Source organism: Alosa sapidissima, chromosome 2 (genome assembly GCF_018492685.1).
Source record: "Alosa sapidissima isolate fAloSap1 chromosome 2, fAloSap1.pri, whole genome shotgun sequence".
Taxonomy (NCBI): domain Eukaryota; kingdom Metazoa; phylum Chordata; class Actinopteri; order Clupeiformes; family Clupeidae; genus Alosa; species Alosa sapidissima.
Genome location: NC_055958.1, coordinates 24182819 through 24209434, shown reverse-complemented (window position 1 = coordinate 24209434; position 26616 = coordinate 24182819). Strand labels below are relative to the sequence as shown.

General features: G+C 41.3%; 1 protein-coding gene across 3 annotated transcripts in view; it reads left to right on the top strand.

The window, feature by feature from the left end:
* The window catches only part of thsd7ba (thrombospondin, type I, domain containing 7Ba), a 134661-nt gene that overhangs the window by 38634 nt on the left and 69411 nt on the right, over positions 1–26616 (top strand). For all 3 annotated transcript variants that reach the window (XM_042084244.1, XM_042084243.1, XM_042084242.1), the window contains exon 4: positions 23217–24060. In XM_042084244.1, coding sequence (XP_041940178.1) covers positions 23217–24060 — 844 coding nt within the window. The remainder of the gene's footprint in view (positions 1–23216; positions 24061–26616) is intronic.

The window sequence follows — 26616 nt, the reverse complement described above, 5'->3', positions numbered from 1 at the left end:
TTACTTTGTTTTGAATAGCCACTGCATACCTGTGCTTGTTGGCGTGTTGTTGCAAAATCTGCAGAATCATTTTATGCAAGCAAACCGCATACAGGGGGTCTTTATTGTTGAGGTCAGACATGATAATCATCCACACATCTTGCACTCGCTTAACTATTTACCCGTGTAGCCTACACTGATTTGGTTCTGCCAAAGCCCTGCTTCTATCCTCTCTGGTAGCCTACAGTGCTGTGTGAGATGGGGAGTAGCTATAGTGCTCCGAAAGCCAATATGTGTTTTTTTTCACTGATAAATTTAACAATATCTTTTGCATTTCTTATCCAAACAACGTCAAGCTTGGCAGTGCACTTACTCTTGTCAGTAGCAAGACACCTGCCAAATTTGAAATCAGTTGGACGAAAGGTTTGACAGATATGTGGTTAATAGGAACACATATATTTAATTAACTTGAACTTAACATGAACTGATTTGCCCCATATTTTTTGTTTGCATCCAGATACCCTAATAATGAACCTTGAAAATCAAAAAAGGACATTGAAATTGAATGTTGAAAATCCAGACCAGTTTTCATTGATGGGCCTATATTGGCTAGGCTTATTTCAATATTGGGATAAAACGGTAACCGATCTGACACATTGCTGTTGACTTCTGATTCAGGTGGTCAGATGTTCATTAGAAGATAAACCTTGATGACCAAAAAGTGAATAGAATGGCCATTTATCTTGTTATTTGTCTCTGCCTGTCTTCAAGCTGTGTTGAACGGGAGAACAGACCAGAAGAGATCACAGCTGGTTGCGCCGTACTTGCCACCAGCTTAACTGTGAAGTTTTTTTTTTTTCTAAATGCTGCATTAACTCTCAATAATGAATAGAGGAGAATTTATGCTTTTGAGTGATGCGACTTTACTGTTGCATCTGCCATATTGATGACCTGATAACCGGTAGCACCCCTAAGATTGACAGCTGGCAGTGGCTTTCAAACCCAGATAAGCAGATTGATATCAGCAAAAAAGATATTTCCACATGTAACCCCCACAGTTGCCATGCTTTTTCTCTTCCTGAGAAGATATGAGGGATTCAATTGGGAAAAATGAGACATAAGGACTTTTTGATTGTACCATTATCACCTCCTCTCTTTTCTTGATGGTCTATTTTAATGAAAGCAACACATATGTCTTCTGATGGCTTCCAACATTTAGATTCTATACCCTAGTATGAGCAATTTCAATGCACTTTATGGCAAGTCCTTGCAAAATAATCTAAATGTTTCAAAACATGTTTTGAAAAAATGGATGTCAGAAACCTTTGTGTTGCTGGTTTTGTGAGAGAATCACCCTCATAGATCTTTTAGGGGATATTAATTTGCTTGTTTTTGGACGTAGGTGATCTGATAAATGGCTATGGTGTTTGCGCAAGATGCACTAGAGTATGTAGAACTGGTTATCTTCAACTTCACAATTGGTCGTCAGCTGGAGGACTGGCCTAACTGTTCATGCACTGACATACAATGAACATGTCTTAGCCAGTAGGGAATCCCTCAATAAAACTAAGACTACATACTACACCACCATTATTGCCAAAGGACAGAGTAACCCTAGAGAACCTCCACTCCCATTTTTTCACAACAAAATTACCTCTATCTGCCAGCAGCTCCAGACAACCCCTACCACTACTTTACTGATGTGTCTTCTCCCGCAACTCCTTCTAGATCTTTATCTGCTTTTCCCTGGTCAATGAACACTTTGTCCTTGACCTTGTTATAAAGGCTAGGCCTTAAACTCCTGTTTAAAACCGAGAGCAGCCACTGACGATTTTCACCCATTTCCAACCTTCCATTAGAGTCAATCAGTTCCAGGAACATCTAACCCATCATGGGAGGAGTTTCGGTCTGGGTTTAGGGCAAAGCATACCAGAGGCGATTGCTCTGACTACAGGGGAAGCTCGGCCTCCTAAAATATCACAGAAAATCGCATACTGTATTACATTAGCCTACAATTCCAACTAGAACATGCTAAAAACGTGTTCAACTTCATGGCTAGTTAGTTCAGCAATAAGATTTTGCCGATCATTTATTGTGATTTTGCACCCGTAATACATTGCTGTGACGACACAACCCATCAAAAAACCATGCAAAAAACCCATAGACGCTCAGCTTCACTGGACTTTCAATGGCACTACAGAGTGGGCAGATCTCAGTGCAGAAAAGCTAGACGTTTATTGGACAAGCGCCACAAAATTGTAATTACCAGGGAAGCCCAGTGTCTCTGGGAGTGAATGGGACAGTGGGATGGCCTGGCTAAAAGCCCACCAGGGGAGATTAAAAATGAAACAGCAAGGCAGATGAACATACAGAATAGTCACAGAGAAATAACTCTAGTAGCCTATTTAAACTATTTAAACAACTCCCAAGCTGTCTCAGAACTCTATACTGTTTGGTCTATTCTGGGTTTTGGAATAATTTTTGCCCTCAAAGAACAATATAGGACCTTAATAATATTAATTTAATAATTGACCATTTTTATCAGAGCTTCCCCTATTCCAAAGAGCAGCAACCGCCACTGAAGCATACAGTAGTACTAAGAAAGGCCATGTCAGCATTAATATCCTCCTTGACCTCACAGCTGCCTTCAACACTGTCTGTCACAGCTAACTCTTAACCCATCTGAAAACATTACTAGGCATCACTGGCATGCCACTTTCCTGGTTTAAATCATATCTCACACAAGAGAACAGTTTGTCTCTATAGATAACTTTAGGTCCCCCCTCTCCCTCATGGTGCTCCTCAGGGCTCTGTCCTAAGCCCTATCCTCTTTATTAATGACATCCTCCCACTTGGCCGTATATTACATCAACATGGCCTAAACTTTCACTACTATGCTGATGATACTCAAACTTCGTCCACTAAGCCCTCTCAGACTCTACCACCCTCCAACCTGGTTGACTGCTTCAATGCTGTCAATAGCTGAGTGACACAGAACTTTCTTAAACTCAACCAAGACAAGCCAGAAGCCCTACTGCCATCACCTCTGCGCCATCCCACACCCTATGCTCCACAGATGCCCATCTACCGTCCATCCAGCCCTCTAGGCTTCGCTTCATGGGTGACGGGTTCCTTCAGCGTGGCTGGCTCTAAACTCTGAAATGCCCTGCCACTAGCATTGCGCAAAGCTGTTACACTGAATACTGTGTAAGAAGGCAGGATTTTTCCCATTTCGGACACAGTGTTTTCTTGTCACTACTGTATGCTATCATTTGTATAATTTGTATCATATGTATCATTTTTCTCTTTTATACCGTGTCCTCTGTGTTTGCAACTTGAAAGGTGCTTATAGACAAAATGTATTATTATTATTGTTAGTAGTAGTAGTAGTAGTAGTAGTAGTAGTAGTAGTAGTAGTAGTAGTAGTAGTAGTAGTAGTAGTAGCAGCAGCAGCAGCAGCAGCAGTAACAGTAACAGTAGTAGTAGTATCAAATTAAATTAATTGAGGTTTGAGGAGATTTTGACCGTAGAGACTGTAGTGTAGTGCTCAATTCAATTTAGTTAATCTCCTAAGGGGCATATATGGGCTACTACACTGTAAAGGGTATGTTCCACTTTTCTGTAAATGTGCAGATGTTTTCAAAATGATTCATGGAATATAGTCTAATTTTAGGCCTGATCTGTGCGTAAATTCTGTTGTACAGGCAACAGTATGTTATTGATTTTTCAAAAATATAGTACCCTGGTTCCATCTATCCTAATGCATCACAGACATGAAAATATGTGAAGGCTTTCTCCATTTCATTATGCTCCTCAGGGCAGAGCCTTAGATTGATCCTTTGTTAGATGAGCTGGCTTTCCTGACACCTTCAGAAAAGAATGGTTTTATCATTGTTGCTACGTGGGCTCTTAAAATCAGATTAAATCCATAAAGGTCAGGGTATGTAGACAATTTAATGCATAATACAAAACCCCAGACCCTTTGGAGGACCGGATGTACATGTTCATCACATTATGTGAGGAGCTCTTTTTTTGTGGGCTACATTATATCCATGTGCATGTTTTGACAATACTCTTAAATGAGAAGGTTGCAAATTCAGTCATGGAATCAGGTTGAGGTTTATCATGTTAAATCCATCCAATAAACAAGTACATTTTACATAGCCTCATCTGAAAACTAGATATTTCATATTAAAGTGAAAATTGTTTATGAATTATTCATGAGCATCAATTACACATAACAGAGTTTAAATGTGTATTTTTTACCTCAAAGTTTCTCTCAGACATATAGCTTCAGTGTTTTTACTGAGACATTGGAAAGCCAAGTTTTCTCCCAGCAGAAAGATGCACTGCTTTACCTTTGAGTTATGAATGAGCCCTTGAGCTCAGTACAGAACACAAAACATGTTACTGTATGTCTAAAACACAGTGTTATCGATTTGGTTTATGGTTAAAATAGATTGAACATAAACTGGCACTAATTCAGAAAACAGTTGTAAATCTGGTGTATGGTTGTATTCAGAGGTTGTATTTCTGCAGACTGAAACAGTAACTTTTCCATCATATTTTAGACCCTCTGAAAGACTTTTTGTATTCAAAATTGATCGTGAGAGACTGATTACAAGGATCCTTGCCAGTCTGCAACAATGGGTTTGTCAGAGTCACACAACTACGGCCTATCTGCTGAGCAGATGACTGCAAAAAATGAATTGAAATTAAAAAATCCAAAATTTGCATTTCAGCTGGCACCATATTTCTCTGGTCTTGCCAGCGAGTTCCCCCAAGCTCATTTTAGATCGCAGCATGTGCGCTGAATGTACAATTCACCCAGTAACTTCCCCCTGTCCTCCTAATGGAATTGTCACAGCCATAGCTACTTGCTAATTTTGTTCGCATAGGTGCAAATATACAAGCAGGCAGAAGATTTGCAGAGCTTTGCTTTTTAATAATTAAAGATGCTGAGGGTCAACTTAAACCAGACACAGTGGTCCTTTGTTTTGGCTGATAGTTATGCTTTCATTTGGTACTGGCTGGGTTTTCTGTTGGGCTTAGAGGTAAAGTTGGAGGAGGGGTTGTGCGCTGCATTGTTAAATCTGCCTATGATTCTCAGGAGATTTTAGGGATAAAGTCTCTGCACAGATAACATCCAAATTAAATGTGGGAACTTGGTACTGAGAGAATGGGCTTAGAGGCAGTGATTCCTCTGAATGAGAAATCAATAAAGGTTTCATTAAGGATGGAGGGTTCATCTCAAGCCCTTTTTGCAGCCACACTTCAAACCTACACACTCCACCATGTACTGTACAGTCAATTGATAGCATGGTCCCAGAAGGTTTAGATATCTATTTTTCTTTGGCTTTTGAGATCATTTATTTTTGTTGGGCCGATTTTATACTGGACACCATCTTGGGCCATCTCATATATGTCAGTCACTCTTGTGCAGGGGTCAACTGTGGCTCTGCTGATGAGCTCTCCTGGGCAGTTATTGCTAGAAGACAATGCTCTCAATGATGATAAATGATTTGGTAGTAATCAGCAGCAGACATTGACTGCCACATTACATCCATTCATCACAACACAGGAAAACTATTTTTAAAAACTGTTATAATGATGAAGCAGTTCTCCTGATGTATTTTTATATGAAGCAGATCAGATTTAATGATAGCCTTTGTTTGGTTTATAATGATGAAGGCATGTTAACATGTCTCCTACATGTTTGAAGAGTGAAATCAGACAATAAGGTAGTAAGTTTGTCTTTGTTTTTAAGACATCAAGCTGAAACGATTTTGTAAATTAAGCATAAAATGGCCCTCTAGTCGACTTTTCTCTGGCTAAAGGAAGCATCAGTATTGTAAACGCTCCCTGTACCCACCCTAAGAAACAAACACCCCACCGCACCCTTAACCACTTTTCTTTGGGAGCTGCTGTGTCTGAACAACAGGAAAGGAGTGTGACGGAAGAGGGAAAAGGAGACAGCCTGAGTGAATTCAACTCCCCAACCCTCACCTTTCCTCTTTCTGCTTCCCTTTCTGTTTCAAATATCGCTGTTTTGACGTGTGAGCTTCGTTGTGGTAATGGTCATCTATGTGCGCCGGTTATCAAAGCGACCTTGAGAGAATCTGAAGGTGAGCCTTCAAAAGCGCTCTCAGCATTGATCATGCAGTTGAGATTCTTCCGTGTGCCCTTCTGCTGTGCTATCTCTGTCAGGTGGGAACTGATTGAGGTTGTCATAAAAGCTGACACCCGATCTCGGCGGACCTACCAGCAAGGAATTTCCAAGCAGTCAGTTCACGTTTCCCCTGGAGAATATCCTCAGCTGAGAGTTGGATTTCAGAATGGTTCCTGTCTCAGAACTCTTTTCAAGTTTTGAAAGGGTGGTATGTCAGCTATATGCAAAATATGGTGATTTTTGAGGTGTCATGAATGATGAATTTCGACTGGACATCATGTTCAAAGAGGCGAGAGGTCTGCAGCAGCTCTAGAATGCTAATCATTTTACGAAGAAATTGGCCTCTTAATTTCATAATCGAGTCTGCAAACTATAGTCCCTGCACATGTGCAGAATGAAATATTAAGGCTAATAGAATGGATAGGAGGATATAATTTGAGCTCCTGGGGGCTCTTGGTATGTGGGTTTGTGTGCACATTTCCCCACTTACCCATTTATCTAATTCCACTGCTTCCCACTGTCTGCGTGAGCATTCCGGCATCACTCCTGTATCCCTGCGTGTGTGTCACCAGCATTTGGGTCACTGAAGCTGCGCTACCAATATCTGTGCAGCTCATAATTCCCAGTAAACAGCACTAGGCAAAATTCATCCCAGTTATTACTATATAACAGCTATTGCACGGCAGACTTGCACTGTGGTCCTGATGCTATGGTATTGGCAAGCCCCCCAGTATGCTGTCGTGATCTGAAGCCAATTCTCTACAATCCAGAGTAGAGTCTTGCAGAATGAGTCTCATTTGGAATCAGGGAAGAGAAGACATCTGCACCGCACTGAGGATTCCCTGACACCACAGAATAGATAACGGAGATAACAGCACAACAACAGAGAACACACCAAGACACAAGCTGGCATTAAGGCCGTTTGATAACTCCACTTGGCCTGTAAATAGGCACCTGCTCAAAACTTAAGTGTGAGTGAAAACAAACGCAAGGGGGGGGGGGGGGAGACACAGCTCTATCTAAAAATATATCTTTTTCCGTCAGGGAATAATTTTCACTGCAGCAAATATCCTAGCGGTAATGTTTCCATGCTGTCATGAACGATGAGACTCCAGGCTGCTGCAGACACACAGGCAGTCAAATTGGTTCCCTTGTGATTAGGTCTCAGCCGAGGCACTATCTTCAGCGCACCTCAGCCTTCCCACCGCCCTGTCAGAGGGGTAATTAACATGATATTACATGGCCGGAGGGCAACTCCAGGGCTCCTCGGGAGGGCCCCCTTATGGCAGTAGATGTCATATCCCTGCTGTCATTGCCCTGTCCGGTACCACCACTATGGTAATGGTGGCCTATGTTGCATGCAAGCATACACATATTACCACCCATCTACACACCCCTACTGTGTCTTCTGTAAAGAGTGGGTTTATCACTGACACTGTATAACAATAAGTGACATACTGTAACTAAACCTTCTTAATTCCTCACACTAATGTTAAAGATCCCTTCAAGAGTTAATGGTAAGGTTGGTGCCTCGATATTGTGGTATTGATTCATTTATTTCCAGACTATCTCTTCTCGTTCATTTCCTCAATCGTATCTCCTAGACAGAGACTGAGAGAGTGCATTGGTGAGAAGAGGGAAGCAGCATTTGGCTTGACGGGTATGGCAAGTCAATTCTACTGATTCGGTGGAGTAATGCTATAAATATTAAACTGCTGCCTTATCGTCAACAATGTCAGGCATTCCAATAGATCAGGCACCAGACACAGACACGGAGACGCCAGCGATCTGACCAACTGAGTCGGAGAACTCAGTTCGAAGAGCTAAGCAAAAGCAAACACATTAGGACTTTTGTAAATGTCAGAATATTGGAATCGTTTTTTGTTCCCAGATTGTGTGCCTGCTTGCAGTAAATATTCAAGAAAACAATCTATACATAATGATGGAGCTCTGGTGAAGACTCTGGGGAATGTTCAGATTTAGCCTCATGTGCTACTGGTCTCGGAAAATTTAGAGAAATGTAGTAAAAAATCCATGTTTTGTCTTACAAACAGGCACTTTTACTTTGCCTTTTGTATTTAGTCCGGCTAGGAATGTCTTTCTCAGATGGAAAGCAGTTGAAATCTAAATAGGTTGCTCCTGGGGTTGCATTTCAATGAGCTGAGGGAGAACACAGGCATGTAATAATAAACAGACACCTTCAGGAAATTGTTGCTTGTGTGCTCAGCCGTGGGGGCTTACTTGCCGTTGTCTTGTTGAAAGAGAATGCAATTGGTTGAGTAAATAGAAGGGTCATGTGCACATTTGCAGTACCAGCAGTGTGATTTTATAATTGCTACAGCATACAACAAATAGAAACGATAGGAAACAGCATATTGCTACTTACTACAAATGCAAACAATATATATTTATATATACATGTATATATAAAAAAACAGACGGCAAACCCAGAGAAAGTCTCTTTTTTATTAGTGGCCTGAAATGATTAGACAAAAGAAAAGGTATCCCACTAGCACCTGTTCTTCCTGAGAGAACTTTCTTTGCCATGTGTTTCACCAGCATAGTGGAATATATTCATTTTTTTTCACACTACAGAGTGGTGTTTTCTATGATGCCCCTGCATCACAGTGATACATGTAGTTTTTCTCTCCTCTTTTGTCTCTTTTTTTCTCTCTTTGTCTGGCTCTTTGTGGTTCTTTCTATGGCATGTTTGGCTCCCTCTGGATTTCTCTGTCTCTTTTATTTTAAAGGTTATGGTTACACTTTGTTTTATTACACGGCTCTTCATAATGCTGTAGAATGCTCCATTCACTTGAATGGGCCTTCCCAATGTTCGGAGGTCTGATCATTTTGTATAACAGACCGTTGCTATGTGTAACAGACCAATGTCAAGAAAAATGGGTTTTGTGCTTCTGATTCACGTCATTCATATCACTCCGCAAGTAGTCCGGTCACTTCTTAAAATGGCACTTCATTGAAAAGTGAAACCAGACGGTTGATCAGCTGTGTTCTAAAGAATGTTTGATTCGAGTGTGTTGCAAACTATTTGTTTCTCAGCAAAAGCCACGACGAAACGGTAGCAAATAAATGTAAAGAGATCATGCAGAGTTTATTTTTTCGTTTTGGCAAGTAGCCGTATAATAAGTGGGATAATGTATAGAACGCCGGTCATTGTCAGGAAAATAAGTCCCTTTATGGCGAAGCAAGACCCCACCGCTGGCGTGTTAAGGTCCTGTTTACCCTGTCGGGACTTATTTTCCCGATAATGACCGGTGTTCTATACATTATTCCTTACTGAACATAGTTGTACAAGAAAAGGAACTCCATACATAACAGTAACAGTAGTGACAATAGTAGTTTCAGTTATTTGCCATTAGTAAAAAAAGTTGTCTTGAACATCCATTACAATTACCATTCTTTCAAGAACAAAAATGCAGATTTCAGAGACATGCCAAGTATTGCTATACTTCTGTGCAATTCTTACCTTTTAATGCTAAAATATACCGCTTTTAATTGTCAAGTTGAACAAGTATGCAGTGCCGTTCTTAGAGTTACACGCTTCTGCAGGAAGACGAAGCAGGAGATTGCTGTGCAGTTCAGTATGGAGACGATCCATTTCAACCATGCTGAACAATGGACTGAGGCAGACAGTCAGCATGCGCTACCTTGTTTCAGCCTCTGATAAAGTGTCCCCTTGTGTGCAGTGTCCTGACGGCTCCCTACTCCTGAGAGGATGTTCCTCTCAAAATGCCTAATTAGCTCCTAATTATCCCTGTCATATGTGTGAGCGTTGCATCTGCACATCCCAGGCTCAGATTCCCTCTGGAGACAGTGAAAGACAGGTGAAAGCTTGCTGGGTGCCGTCATCTCCCCGGTTTTCACCTCCAGTGGTTTAGAGCCCATGACAACTGATAGAGCTTCAGCTGACCAGGAGACCTCAAAAGCTTGCTGTTACCTTGCTTAGATCAGCTCGCCATAAACATCATCCCCGGGAGCAACCTCTTTCAACTTTTAAAAATGTGTACAAATTGCTTTCTCCTCACTCGCTGGTTCTTTTATGTTTCTTTTTTCTTGCAAGACCATGCTTGTTTCAAAGGTGAAGGTTTGTTCATTACCTCTTCTATTGACAAAACCTAATTGTTGAGGCAATTGAATCCTCAGGTTTTAAGAGGGATTGGATGAGGTGTTTAAAATGCATGTCTTGTTGAGGCAGCAAATAACTTAAAGCAATTAACTTTTATCAATTAATTACTATGGCAAGAGGAGGCAAATTTGGGATTGGGCTTTTTATTGGTAGAGCTTGAAGAAATATGTGTTGTTTGCCAGAAATGTCAAGTTTCTACATAATATAAATAGCATTAAGTCCTTTGAAGGTGACACACATGGCAGAGTTTTTGTGCTGTAATTGATGCTGACATTGTATGATACTTGATCACAATATTTGCATGCTGTTTACAGAATCAGCTTTTTGGGCCAAGTATGTTGTGACTATGATTTTGGCTCAGGTTGTTGGTGGCTCTCAAAGCCATATTGCTGAATGCAAATACTAAACAGATGATACTATATGCAGACAATAGATAGATAATTAAGCATAACCTCTATATATTGAATACAGGCTTCATAAATAAAAGCAACTGTATGATGCATTTGTGCATGTAATAGTGCATACATGGCAAATAAACAAGCATTTTTTGATTAGTAGTGATATAACACAACACTTGACAAAATATTCCATCATAAACAATCAGTGTAGAGTATTTGACTCATTCTATTAAAAGGTTTTGTTTTACAGCAGACATAATGATGTCCTGGTGACACATTTCCTTACGTTTGCATTGATTCTCGATCCGATTTCATTTGCCCTCATTGCCTTCATTGTCCCACAAATGAATATGAGAAGAAAAAACATCTCTTGGAGCACAAGGAGGTGATCTCATGATGCTTCCAGATTCCATTTGTCCCCAGGCTTTTTGGCCTAAACTGCAGGGAGAAAATAACATTCGGTTTTAATCACCCTGATGACCTGAAAGTGGCATCAAAATTGGTTCCATTACAGCTGACAGGTATGAATTACTCTGTCACTTGTCCTGCTGTTAAAGATCAGCAGCTACCATCCCTCCTCATCTCTAAAACATCTTCAGCTAACCAGATTGTTGTCTGTCATTATATGTGCCTTTTTCCAACCACCCTTTTAAGTAGTTGTTTTGAAGACTTAAATTTTTTCTAAAGCAAAAATGATGCTATCACATTGCAGCGAACACAAGCGTGCTCCCCTGTGGTTAAAAAATATTATACTCTAGTCCCATTATCAGCAATCAACCAATTCCATGCACATGTCATTTGAATGTAATATGTATACTTTAGATGGACATAATACATAACGTGTGCACAATTTCTTCTAGCCATCTGAGAGGCATGTTATGCAGTATATAGTAGTGATGGGTGGTTAAGTCCTTGTTTTCAGATTGTGCTAGAGCAAGGTGCTAACAACGCCAAGGCAGTGGTGCCAGTGCCCAAGAAGCATATAGTTATAACAAATATTTATGTACAGAAGAAGATTCTGCCAAGAGCTTCTGCCAATTTAAATGACTAAGTTGAAATGTGTTCACAATACTGTGATATTCATTCAAGTTACTCATCAAACAAATATAAAAATAAAATAGAAATACTGTAAAACTGTTTTAGTATGGAATATAAACAGTAAGAAGATCTCAGAGTTCACACCAAGTTCACAATTATACTGAAACAAAGACATTTTTTCTTCAGATGTTCTAAGGGTGCTCTGCAGGTTTTTACAGCCATTGTCCATTATTTTATGAAGTGAGATAGCAACCTCATCCCCTTATCATGCCATTGTCCTTTTATGCTCTGCATCCAATCACTAACTGCTGTACAACTGTGCCACAAAATGATGGTTTTATTTAGATAAACATGCCTTCCACCACATTTTTGATTGCACCCATGGCTGTATTCTCCCAGAGTCTCTCGAAATGTGGTGGCAGGCTCTCACATCATGCAGTTGGTGTTGTAAAGGCACCATCTGCCCCAAATTACAATGTAACTTCCAGAATGCCTTGTCTCAGCTTTTGTCATGCCTCGGGATCTGACAGCACAGAGACAAGGCAGCTGCCTTCAGTGCTGTACTACAGTACAAGCCAAATGAGAAAAAAATAGTGTGAAATCTACACAGTGTGAGTATGTGAGTATGTATATATATATATATATATATATATATATAGTCTTTTGTGAAGTTGTGTGTGCTAAAGGCTTAGGTGGAAAAATTATGTACTTGGCAACTAATGACACATATCATCCCCTGATCTTTTTGAAGAGATTTTTTTTAACAAGCCACTGCACATCCCATCTAAGTATAGATATCCTTGCAATTACACAGTGCTGCTGTGCATCGCACTGTATACATTTTATGCTCCATTTTAAGTTGATAATGAGGACTTTGCAATACCTTTACCTTTACGCTCACACAGTTTATTTATTGTTGATGTGGTAGATACTTCTAACGGAGTGCATTTTCGCCCAGGCTTCTGTGCCTGTAAAAATGTGTCTTAGTTCAATTCTGGATGCTGCTTCTCTTATTTACAGGTGGATGAAGAGGACTATCCCCTCTTGATCCCAAGGAGCTGAGCTCAGAGTGGCTCCATTCATCTTCTGTTCCCACCAATAAGTCACTAGAAAGAAATGGTTTTGCAGTATCAGCCAGCTCTCTAATGGGTCTGGAGATAACAACTACCTCCACCGCCTGGAATGGCTTTGTTTGGTAACCTGATAGAGAGACAAGAAAGGGATTATGGTGAGCCACTATTGTAGAGGCTGCTATTGACACTGCCATCCTTGGATCACTTTAACCCCCGAAAGCCCTGTATTCCAGTCTGACATTCTTTTTTATTTCTTAGCTGGAGGATGCAGTTTAGCTGATTTGTGTGCCATGATGTAAAAGTCTATTATTCACTGCTGTGCTAAATTAAGTGAAGAGCTGCTTGAGGACTGAAGCTTTTATCCCACTGCAGCCGTTTCAGTGAGGAGCTTTAACATGATGATAGAGACATCTTTTATCTTAAATGGTGATATGCCTCAGATAGTCATTTTCCCCAAAATGTCCAGACTTTTTTTTTTTTCTATGTACAGTGCCCACACTGTTTCTATTTACAGTAGATTTTATTTTTATTTTTACTTCCTTTGGCGAGACAACCACACTGACCCCAAATTAGGATATATGGTCTTTTTGCCCCCCACCATCGACTTTAAGGCAGCGCTGTCTGGAAGGTGCAAGAGTTAGGGTTAGGCTAGGCAGCACTGCCTTGAAGTCGACGATGGCCAAATAGACCATTAAGCCCAAATTAGCGTAATACTTTGGCAAAGGTGAACGGCTGGAATTTTAAGCCTGCCTGTTTAGCATAATGACATGGCCTCAGCATCCTTATGCAAGACACCATAACTGAATAGGGTAAAACAAATTTAACTAATAGGCTAGATATCACCATGACATTTCCCAGTTGATTACTTACTTTAAGACAAGACAAGTTTTCTGAATTTTTATTTTTGAATATGTTAATGAGGTATTTATCTAATTAAATGTATGCTGATTTGCATACATTTCATCAAGTACAGAAATCTGAACATTGGATAAAGTCTGGTTCAAAATTCTCGTTGACAAATTCAAATTGTCAAATGTATTTACAGAGGGAGTTTTGGATATCTCTTTTTATAGTCAACCAGGAAAGTTTCATAGTGATACCTAGTTAAAATGTCTACCCTATTTACCTGCAATGACTTGCTTATGTGGAGGCCTATTTTATTATGCTAATTAGAAGTCTTAAAATTCAGAAAGTCAGAATTCAGCTTGGTAAACAGACCATTCTGAATCAGCACCAAACATTTATGTGAAATAGATTGTTTACTGACTTTTCGTTGAATTTGCTAGATGCATTTTCTAAATGTTTTCCATAGAATTGATCCTAGTCTATGACAACTTCAGTGTCGTCACAGTGAGCTGTGCATGTAATGAGCAGTGCATACAGTATGTACAATCATAAGTATTCATTTTGAGGCGTGTTTGAGTCATGTTGTACCATCGGATTTTTTTCTGGCATGGTCTTTGCTAACAACCTGTTTTGCATAGATATCGTACATTTACCAAAGTGAATCCACGAGCCCAACTCATTCTGGAGAGCGAGATGCCTAGCAGAGCATTTCTTGTCCATATATCTCTGATTTCTGTTCTAAGACTTTCACATGTAATGGCAAGACAGTGGGATTCATGTTGGGAGAATGGCAGAGGAGACCGGCACATTGCTTCTGCTTTGATTTTTTGTGTCTCCCCAGCTTTGCAGCAAAGCAGGTGTGGATGAAAGACCTGCCTTCCTTCTCCCCGAGATTTTTTAATGCCAGAGTCCACTGTTTCTTCACCCTGCCGCCTGGCTGTATATGACCATTAGCCTGTAGTTCTATCTCTGGACCAGTTATGAATAGTGCTCTGTTGTGCCTGGGGAGGGAGGAAGCTAACATTTCTAATGGTCAGAGAGCAGCATGGGGTGGATCAGGGTGATCCCTGATCCAATTAGTGGTCGCTTTCTAGTGCATTCTTGTCTGGGGCCTTTTACACTGCAGCAAACTGGATCTGACCTGGAGGACAGTCTGGGAAGGTCAGTTCTCTATGCTCCCCAGCATATTTACAGTGCATGAAAATGCACTGTTCTGTTATCCGAAGTCTTCTTCTTCTTCTTCTTCTTCCTCTTCTTCTTCTTCTTCCCACCAAATTTCTGCGTCTAATTCAGCTTTAACCGTTGTAACGTAGAAACTTCGTTCAAACTTTGTAACGTAGGTCCTGAAAAGGACACGTGGGGAATGTATTTTTCACTTTTGTAAACTTTATATTTCTTGAGATATTAATAAAAAACAAGCTTATTTTCCCCCATAGACTTAACATGGGCTGATGACATCACAATGGGCTAATTAACTTGATTTGCACCTGTATCAACTTCCAGCTGCTCACTACTAGGACCCATCAAAGGGCCAGTTAAACTGATTGCACCTGTATCAACTGCTTTCTGCTTAACTAGGCCAACTCTCTCTGTGTCTCTCCATTCTACAAGGATATAAGGCACATTCCATCCAACTTTCTATCTATTCATCCTCTTCAAACCATTCACTCATCAACCCATTAAACTATCCACCAACATCCATTAAACAATCTGCCTATCAACATCCATTCAACTTTCTGTCTATCAACATCCATTACACTATCTAAATTCAACTTTTAAACTATATACTCTGTCTCAGGCTTTAAGCATACAATCTGGCTCTATTAAGACTACAGATTATGTTCCTATTTCCTCTGCCCACAACTGTTTAAAAATAAATGTCCTCACTACAATAATTCACTATTAAATAATTTAACTATTTAAACTACTCAACTATTTAACTGTTTAGATATTTCAACTGTCAGTTGTTATCAACTATGACTCCTGCCAACTGTTTCCAAATAAAAGTTTGTTTTGCATTTTATGTTAATACAGTATATTTATATTTTCATGCACTGGTAATTTCCTCGAAATTACATTTTCTAGTTTTCTCTGAAATGAGACACAATCTTTTTGTTTTTGTTTTGTTTTATCTGGAAGCTAATAGTGACTTGTTATTCATAGAGCTTGATAAATATTCACTTGGTTGTATCATTCCTTGTTTCCTGCGAGTGTGTAGAGGATGTATCGGAACTCCCCCTATTACCGACGGTCCCGTATTTCGGCCGTCTTGCGTGTATGTGTCACTTAATATCCATTTCTATACAAACCAAGGGGGCGGTTTCCTAAAGAAACGTAAGCACCCACACCATAGGTGTATCTAAATTAGCTATGTACCAAAAATGACATTTTACCGTGACTCGAAGAGCTGTAAACAGTGTTGTACGGCTGCGTGTACACATATGCTCCAGTGGAATTTTAATTTCATGACGTGAATTCTTGGTCTAACTGTTCATGTGCCATTGAAACGGCGTAAATAGGCGACCCATCAGGCCAGCACTATAACTCTGAGCGTGGTAAACAAAATCGGATATTTCAGGCAGTAAATGCTCCCGTTAAGAACCAAACTAGATTTTGTTCAAATCTACACACCTATGGCTACTGAAAAATGTAAGATTCATTTAGCAAATGTTATTTTGAAGTGTTAAAAAACATTGTTGTTTTAGAATTTCCGAACAAAAGTGGTGATAATTGGGGGTGTTACGATAGCATGTTTCATTAACAATGTGAAATTTTGGAGTGTCTTATCTGCTTTGGCGTCTTTTCAGACCCTTAGATGACCGAATGCTATTGCCTGACTCAATTTGATGTTATCTTATAGTAATATTAGACACCGAAAAGGGTAGAGATCTCATTTTCAACTCTTACAGACCTTAGATTAGTTTTTAGCGTCTATATTAATTCACTGTCTGAATCTCTGTCTTGCACAGCAACACTAAGTTTGATTCCGGTAGGATTTGTGCATTTGTGTTACTCAAATAAATTCTTTCAGTTTTATGACAAGTAATTTTAAATATGCCACCTCAGATTATAAGTCATTTATCTGACGAAATCACTGAAGAAGGCAAGAAAATATTCCGTCAAAGTCCTTAGAATGACTCTCCAGTAACACTCCATGCTCTTGCGTACTGAGCAGGATTACCATTGCAACAACACATCATCAGTAAGGCAAAGCTAACCTGTCTCATAACATTGTAAATCCTGCTTGTTTCCCATTTAGTGCGTTAACAATCCAATGCTTGCTGGTCTCAGCATCACTATGATAGAAGAGCTGACATTCACAAATAAAAGGTTGCACCACTATGAATGTTTGTTATTAATATGCAGCAACATGGAAGCAGCAGTCTATGTCTAGTTGTTGCGTGGGCAGAGGGGCTCCATGAATGCAAAGGTCAGACAAGAATAAGATCTTATTTGAATTTCTTGCTGTCGTCTCCCAAATTTGTTGGACTCATCTTGTTTAGAATATCAGAGGATGCCATCATGTGCAAGTTCATGGTAAAGTAGATTTCATACAGAAGGTGGTCATGTTAATTCCATTTGTCTTTTCATTTGGTTGAGATGTACCGTACACTGTTTTAAGGATATGTTGTTATATTTTACGCTGGTCTTGTGGAATTTTGTGTTGTATGTTGCATGCTATTCATGGTAGGCTTCTGTCCTGCAACTGAGTTGCACGTTTTCTCCAAAACATAACCTGTAGCATTTGTGCTTTTAGATACCATGTTAACCATGTAGTACCAAATTGTGGAGTTGGACCATAAACATTCTGCATTTCTTTGTTGGGGAAGTAAAAGAGTGGTGAATGGCACACACAGGACTTGTAGCCTACATACAGTAGCATAATTCGCCTAATGCCACAACAATATAAAAAGTATTGAGTATTTTTGCACTAGTGGTTCTTCTGCTTGATTTTGAGTTATTTCCAATGTCAGTATTGTTTGCTTCAGACTACAATTTGCTAGAAGTGTCCTCACTCATGACATGCATCTGAGATTCAGTGGCATAAGGAGCCAACACTGAGCCCCAATGCAGGATTGTTCAGGCTGGACCTGAGCCCACCTCCCTAACCAGAGCACATAGTAACGTAATGTCAATGGCCATCGGCATAAACAGGCAATAATAAAGCATGCAGCTAAGTTAACCAGCACCAGCAAAATACACTGTACAACTGGCAACGGCATTAGAGGCAAGAGCCTATCCTATAGGCCTGTATTATCTCTGTTGCTTCTTTTAATCGTCGCTTTTGAAAACCACTTTTGTGTATTTAGACTTCATTACTCACCGTTTAACTCAAGTTCAGTCTTTAGATCCGTTTACCATCTGTCATGCACTACATGTTCATAATTACCATGTCCCAGCATCCCTAGTGCCCAATTTGTTTTTTAACATCAAACAAAAATGCATGGAATCCTGATCTGAAAAGTTTATTGAAGTAGAACTATATTATGTTGCCATGATTTCATACAATACTGTATGTAACTGTCTTATCCTATTGTAGAATTTATTCAGTTAATAACACTCATAAAGACACACCATCTAACAGATGCTTGGTGCAGTTAAAAGGCCCAGTCATGCTAACATTATGAAGGTGGTTGCGGGTTTGTATTACATGCTTACCACTAATTATGCGTCTACTGAGCTGCCTGAATATGTGAAACAGCTTGATGTCCTTTTGATCCCCAAGGGGTGATGAAAGGACGAAGAGGTGTGTTGGTCTTTTGACAAAGCAGGGAGGAAAGGGAAAACCACCAGCAAAACCAGACTTGCTAGTGACCATTTTTCACCTGATTGTTTCATAAATTATCCATTTAAGACTTCCAGGATTCACTTTGGCGCCTTCAGCAGACATGCCCCCCAGCATTTCAAAGTAGAGTTACTTTTTACAACACAGAAGCCTAATTTTACATACTCAGTGATTCCTTTTTTCTTTCTGTCAAATTCAGTGGAGTGCTTAATAATGCCTTTTTCTGCTGTGTGACAAACGCACCAGGCAAGTTTATTTCTGCTTCCGTCGTTCGGAAAGGTAGACTCAGTTCCACCCATTATCACTTATGTTGTCACGGGACAATCCAGGTCCAGCTCGACAGTTCTGCTCGACACATGGCCCTGTGTTGCCTATGGTGATGCAATAAACCATTCTGGCACAGGCAGAGAAAGCCTGCTCAGCCACAGATGTGCAGATCTAGATAAGGTCCCTGGAACAATAGACATCACTCTGAATTTCAAAAGAAGGAAGCCTTTTATTCATATTCATTTATTCTGTAAATGTTCAAGGTTTTTTAGCATCGTGACAGAAAAGAGGGATGGGGGGGGGGGTTGTTAACAAACAAGGTGTCCATATGCTAGCTTTCATCTTTAATTTTAATTATTCATCTGTCTGTGTGTTTGTTCATTCAAGAGATGCCTTGTTTCTGTGTATGGGAAAAAATGATCTCCAGCAGTGCTACAAAAAGCATGTTCAGTAAGGACAACTGAAACGTTAGCAGAGTTCAGCCACTATATTTTGTATATATTTAATTCTGACATTTCTGAAGTATATAGCTTAGAGTAGCCTGACATTTTCTTAAAAGCTCTTCATGGGATTCAAAATGCCGTTTAATTGCGGGTAGATGGAGAAGTTGAATTAACCTTCAGTGAGGGGAAGAAAGTAAGTAGCCTGTAGTAATCAGTATTCCATATTCTCATGTTTGTATGTGCAAGATCATAGACACTAGAAACATCCATACCCACATATACATTACATTTCTCATTTTTATGTCTATTTCATGTTGATTTATTTAGCTTTTACCATCTATTCCACAATATCATGCATCATATTCATGAATTTGATTGGCATGTAATTCACTTCTGCCAGACATCCCAGTAGTGGTAGCACCTCTCTCAGACACAGACAGCAGGCTAAAATATAATGACGTTCAGCGATGCTTGATGCTTTCTTCTCAAAACATATTTTTTCACAATGGCAATCAGAAGCATCCAACTGATGTATCCCAAAGACGTCCTACATCAGGTTTACATTTAGTATATAGGGAGGAGCTGGATTGACAGCCGTGGGAGAGAATTCTCCCCATCTATTTAGAGATGTTCCCCTGTCATTCAGCACAGCAAACTAAATAAGGGGTGTGAAGTTTGATTGATAGATGATAGTTGTTCAGCAGGTGAGCGTTTTCCCTTGCGTCGCTGAGCTCAAGAATTTATTAACTAATTAAGCATCAGTCATCAATGGTGTTGCTTTTACAGCCTTCAGACATCTGGGTGGAATGAGCTGATTCAGGATGTATTAAAAGATGGATTGACTGGGTGATGATAATCATATGAGTCGCTGCATACATGAATTTGATAATTAAAAGAGCCTCATATTGAATACATTTTGGGGATGTGATCTAGCATGGAAATGTGTTTATGAATAATGTTTCTCCATGCATGTATATCAGTTCATTAAAAGTGTTATGACAAATGAAATATTGATATGAATTTGCAAACACCAATGCAGATACAGAGAAAGTGAATGATCCTCATGCATAACCAATTATACACACAGCTGGCAGGGTTTGATGGATGTAGGGAGACGATGTGCACATTTTCGGAAGGAAATACAGCATTTAGTATAGAAATATGTAGCATAACAGTACAAACACTTTTACGTGCTTGTTTTTCATGTTCAACACAACCTTATTTTGGGTATGACTCACCAATGTGACTTATGGTCATGAAAATAGGCAAATTTCAAATAGCATACTTTTTTGTGTTAAAAATGTATACATTATTATTACATAGCACATAAGGGAGCGCATATATGACTATACAGTATACAGCACTTTTATGTGAGAGGCGAGCTGATGGATGGTATCAGTACAGCACTTTACAATAGGAGGCTTACTGTTTGTCCGTCTCCACCACATGTTGTGTGATAATCCAGCCTCAGTTAAGAGTGCTTTACCTGTAATTAGGACCTGCTTGGAATGGAAAGATCAGGTGGCCCAAGTGGCGGTCCCGGCAGACCCCTGGCTGTGCTGATGTAGTTACCGCGACAGAGAGAAATGGGCTCCGGGCTATTGGCTTCCGTCTTCAGGGAGAGGGGCAGGCCGGTGACAGGCAGGGTGATTATTCAGCCTCCGAGATGTGGACTGCTGGAGAGGAACTGTTTGGTGTGTTTGCCGCTCCTCCGTCAGTGTAATCATTCTGAATCACGCGCCCATAAATCACATGCACAGCACAGCTGGGTTCCGGCTCTGCCTGAGTGCCCAAGGCGGGGGGGTGGGGGTGGTGGGGTTGCTGTGGGCACACTGTTAAAAGACTAGCCCTGGCCAACCAATGTCTGTGTGGAATAACACCCTGTCTAGCCACAGCTGGAGTGAAGGAATCTCTAAAATGAGCGCCTCACTGGAGAGAGAGAAAGGGGCGGGGAGGGGGTGGTGGGGTGGGGTGGAGTGAGTTGGCTTCATGTGGAGGAATTTGGAGTGCTCACATGCTGGTGTGAAGTGTGACCTTTCACTGTTTATCGTGACAAGCGGATTAGAAGTGTCCGCATTGATTTTGGACAGCAATTCCATTCTCGCCTCTAAACCATTCACAGTAGGAAGGGGACTTCTGTGTTGGGGGTTGCAAGTAGAGTGGCCCCTACACACTAGGGGCCAATCAAATGTAATCATGGGCATGTGTTCATAGAGAGATGGTAAGAATGTGAGCCTCAATTGTCCTTGGATGGTGCATCAAAGTATTGAAGCTGGTAACGATATGACTATAAAGAATAATCTGCAATCAGTCAGTAATGTGACATGGTCTAAACAGAGAGAGGCACAACAGCTGGATACATTCCCAGCATGCAGATTCATAAAGTGTATGTCACTGGGTCACTGTATGTCTTTCGCAGAAGGGCTTTCATGGCTACTATAGCAAGTGCAACTTTCCCAAGATATCTTCTATCTGAAATATAGATAGGATGCTTTCTTGTTTAAGATAGTGACATGTAACATGACAGCCACCGAAATGAAAACAGTGGCGCCCAAGGACACTCGTAGGAGGGGGAAATCAAGTTGAGCATGCATTTTTCATGTCAGAGTCGGGGTTCTGTAGCACACAACTACAGATAATGGTACCGAATGTGATTGTGACCTCTTTTCATCTCAGATTGTGAGCTCCGTGCTGCATACAGAGTTTTTCCAGTGCAAGCTATGGTCCTTACATACAGTATGTACATACTCTAGCCTTCTTTATAAACCCTGTCAATATGTTGCAAAATAACACAATTCCATTTAAATAAAAAAAAAATATACGCACACTATATTCATTACCGCAGAAGGACATATCATGGACACGTTCGTTTTGTTCAGTATCCGACCTAATTGAGGGCAACATTATCATGCGTTGTACTTGCTTGTACATGTTGAGGTTGACATGAATAGTCTCAGCAGAGAGAACATGTAATGATGTTCTTTGAGCCTTATTACCTCGTTGACGTGCAATCGCCATTTGTTATTTCTCTGAAAATAGAGTGTTGCGCCTGTGAAGCCATTCCTTTATTAACAGAGACAAATAGAGTCACCTAGTATGGCGACATGGCAGGGGCTGTGAAAAGAAGTTAATGATATGCTCCGATGAACTATGGAACAATTCAGCAGTTTAGAATATTGACTCTTTGAGGTAAATATGCAAGCTTGAAGTTGATGTGGACTCTTCTCAAAGAATGTGTGATTTATAACCTTATTGCGAAATCACAGGAACATACAAGGAATGCAATAAACCAACCTTTTTTTCAAACAGTATCCATCCTAATTTGATGTAAATGAGTCTATTGTTCATACAAGACCATGATAAATGTGTACATTGCTTCGGTCATTTCTGTTATTCCTCTCCAAAGGGTTCATTTCTAACTGTGAGGCATGACTCTCTTTTTGTTTGGAAACAAAGGCATGGAATTTGTTTGAACTAATTTTGTCTCTGAACCTGATAACAGAAAGACATCAAAGCACCGTCTGTTTGGAAAATCATTGTAATTGCTCTGCAGTCAGAAGACATTGCACAGCATTTGATGTGAAATATTTGAGGAGAGACACATTTGTTTTTGACTCTGAGCCTTAGATTGTGTCTACTCCATTATTTCTCTCAGCGCCCAAATTCTCTCAGGTCTGCTCTTGCCCACTCACTGGGTTAATACATTTGTGGAGACTACTTGTTACTGAGTATACGATGACAGCGGGCTAATACGCAGACAGAAATCGTTGTTCCTCTTCCTCGTAAACAAGCAGTTTACTTGATTTTTTTCATATGTGTTGTGGAGCAGATGTTGAGAAGCTCTCTCTCTTTTTCTCTCTCTCTCCCTCACTCTCTCTCGATTTCTCTCTCTCCCTCTCTCTCTCTTTCTCTCCCTCTCGCTTTCTCTCTCTCTCTCCCTCTCCCTCTCTCTCGCTCTCTCTCTCCCTCTCGCTCCCTCTCTCTCTCTCCCACTCTCTCTCCCTCTCTCTCTTCCTCTCTCTCTCTCTCTCTCTCTCTCTCTCTCTCTCTCTCTCTCTCTCTCTCTCTGCCAGGCCAGTGGGGGAGATGTATGGGCGTCGAGTGTGGCTCTGGCGGAGTTCAGACGAGGACGGTGTGGTGCGTCCACAGCGAGGGCTGGACCACGCACCATTCCAACTGCCGGCACGGCGACCGGCCCGAGGGCCAGCGCCACTGCTTTAAAGTTTGCGAGTGGCACCAGGACCTCTTCGAGTGGGAGGTGTCGGAATGGGGGCCGTGCGTCCTCGTTCCCTTCCTCTCCAACGAGCTGCGCCTGCGCGCCGTCTCCTGCATCACGGCGCAGCACGGCATCCAGCGGCGCCGCGTCCAGTGCGTACGCACGTCCAACCGCACCGTGGTGACGGAGCGCATCTGCGATTTCTTCTCCCACCGGCCGGCGCTGGAGCAGGCCTGCCTCATCCCCTGCCCGCACGACTGTGTGGTGTCCGACTTCTCCGCCTGGTCCGGCTGCAGCAAGACCTGCGGCGTAGGGCTGCAGCACCGGACTCGCGTGGTCCTGGCCACGCCCATGTACGGCGGGGCCAACTGCCCCAACCTCACCCAAACGCGGACCTGCTCCAACCCTGTCCCTTGCCCCACGGGCGAGAATGAGTACGAGTACAGCCTTAAGGTGGGGCCATGGAGTGAATGCCGACCGCCGCAGCACAAGGGCCTCTGGCTCAGTGGCCGCACCATGCTGGACTTCAGCGTCCCCTCGGGCTCTGAGAAGGAGAAGAATGCGGTCAAGCGTCACATCCAGACTGCCCTGCACCACCACCACCGCCACCACCACAACCCCAAAGCCTGGGACCTGGAGATCGGCTACCAGACAAGGCAGGTCCGCTGCACCCGGAGCGACGGCAGAAATGCCATGCTAAGGTAAGCCGCCCGCAACCGCATGTGCTAGGCTTCCCCCTCGACGCGTCCATCCAATTTAAGATAATCTGAGTACAAAAGATGCATACTTCAAAGATAAACACGCTGTGAAAATAAGCCCTTTAAAGGCCGAAATCCCAGATTACTCTCACTCTCCTGAGGTGTATCTGTGGCTCCAGTGAAAGGAATTGCAGTGCAGCAGGATTTTTTGGAGACAGTCTGTGAAGTAGGCAGAGCTAAATCGGTTAGGCCCCCATTAATCTCCTTCCCACTGATGTAGCACACAAGGTGAGTGCTGAGACGTGCCTTGCAGCTGTATGGGCCAGCTGGGCCCTGAATTGAATGGGATGGAGAAGATCACGGTGTTGCGGTGTTACAGGTTTCTTTGGATCTGCTACACAAATTTCAGTGAATGGTCAGTCCGTGGTAAGGTGCTTTTGTGATTTTTTTTTTTCTTTTGTGAGTGTATGTGTGCATTTTTGCCTGGCTGTCGTACAGGTAGGGCTTGAAGTGAGGTTTCCCCCATCGTGTTTGAACTTGTATTTATTTTTGTAAGGCTAGGATTACCTGTGCCATGAGTTTTTCAAACCTATTGAAACCGAATTCAGTATTAGTGTACCATGTGGAGTTTTTGTGAAATATAAATTCAGTGTTTTGCTTGAGATTTCCATTATTAGACTAACATGCTTTTAATGTCAATTTCTGAACAGATTCTATCCACTGATATCAAAGTGACAATGGCTTATTATTGGTAACTGGGTCAGTCCGTGTCAAATCAGATAAGGCTGTCGCTACACCATCTCCAATTTTATTCAAACATTGTTGATATCATGAATGGGTCCCAAAAACCAAGGCCTATACAATATTTCTGTAGTAATTCTATGTCTTCATACTTTTCAGCCCTTGATATTAATTTAGTTTTACAGCTTAATTTCTGGGAAGCTATGTTTTGGCATTAATATTTTGAAAAGTGTTATTCATAGCTAGCCTTAACTTTGCAGGGCATTAAGCAACAAATTATGAAAACATTGGAATTTCAAAATATGAGACGGGGCGGCAACCTGGACCAGTTTCCTGGATTCTGTCTGATTTGACACAGAATGACCCAACTGTCAAGACATCCAAATATAATGGTTGATAACCAGTTATGGTAATTGCAGGTAATGGTGACATGCCACTGTTTGGACATTTGCAGGGTAATGGTGACATGCCATATTTTTGGACATTTACTGTCATCATCATAGCTAATGACAGGATAGGAAATCTGGAATGTCATGTTTTTGGCTTTTGGCTTTAATGTTTGTTTATCAGCTGAATTTATGATAGATGATGCAAATATCATGACTGACAGCACAATGTCTTAATGCTTTTAAAGGGAATGGCAGATGGCACTCTCATTGGTTTAATGGTTGTTATGCCCAAAACACACCCATGATTAATTAAGAAACGTAAGAACAGTCCTTTTGAACAATGTGCCCACCGTCTCATCACAATTGGGGCATTGGGACATTGAAGCAGCCGTGGCCTACTGGTTAGCGATTCGGACTTGTAACTGGAGGGTTGCCGGTTCGAACCCCGACCAGTAGGCATGGCTGAAGTGCCCTTGAGCAAGGCACCTAACCCCTCACTGCTCCCCGAGCGCCGCTGTTGTTGCAGGCAGCTCACTGCGCCGGGATTACTGTGTGCTTCACCTCACTGTGTGTTCACTGTGTGCTAAGTGTGTTTCACTAATTCACGGATTGGGATAAATGCAGAGACCAAATTTCCCTCACGGGATCAAAAGAATATATATACTTATACTTAAATCACGTCGTTAAATTAGTGAATGTGGACTGGACACGCCCTAAATGTCTTTAAAACCTTATGCCTCTGACCAGGCGTTTCGGAACGCTAAAATAGAGCCCTTAAACCATTTGCTTCAGACCATGCGTTTTAGATGGTCAAAATAGGGCCCCTAGAGCCTGTTCCTTGACTGCTCAATGCTGGTCCATGACTTGTTTTGAAAAGCGATTGCAGCTGCAATGATCAGAATTACTTGATGGTGCCACTAACTTATCACGGAGTTCTAGAACTCCCCTACTAACACTCCACAAGGGTGCTGGAGGAATTGACTGGTCACAGAGACTGTGCTGGAGGCTACAAAACAAACTCTTGAGGTCCCCATAGTGGCACTAATAAGCGCCAGGTATATGGCACCAGTGCTCACCACAGTGACTAGCACAACCGCTTTTTTTGGCTTGCTGTGGTATTCCATTATTTTTTAGTTTAAGGGCTGCCTCCAAATGCATCTGTTCAAACATTTTTTCTTACATACAGGAATAATCCTTGTAGGCATAGAAGCTTTTGTATATTACTTTATTTTTGCAGTGTTAAAAAATAATATGTCATTTGTTTAATTGTGACAGGTTTGACTGAATCAGAGTAGACTGTGTATAATCTACAGTGCATCAGATAATTTGCATTCAGCATGCAGTTTCCTAAGGGGTGGTAAACGTACAGTAGACTTAATGAAATATAGTGGTTTGCAAATGTACATTTCCCACCTGATCACAATTCATG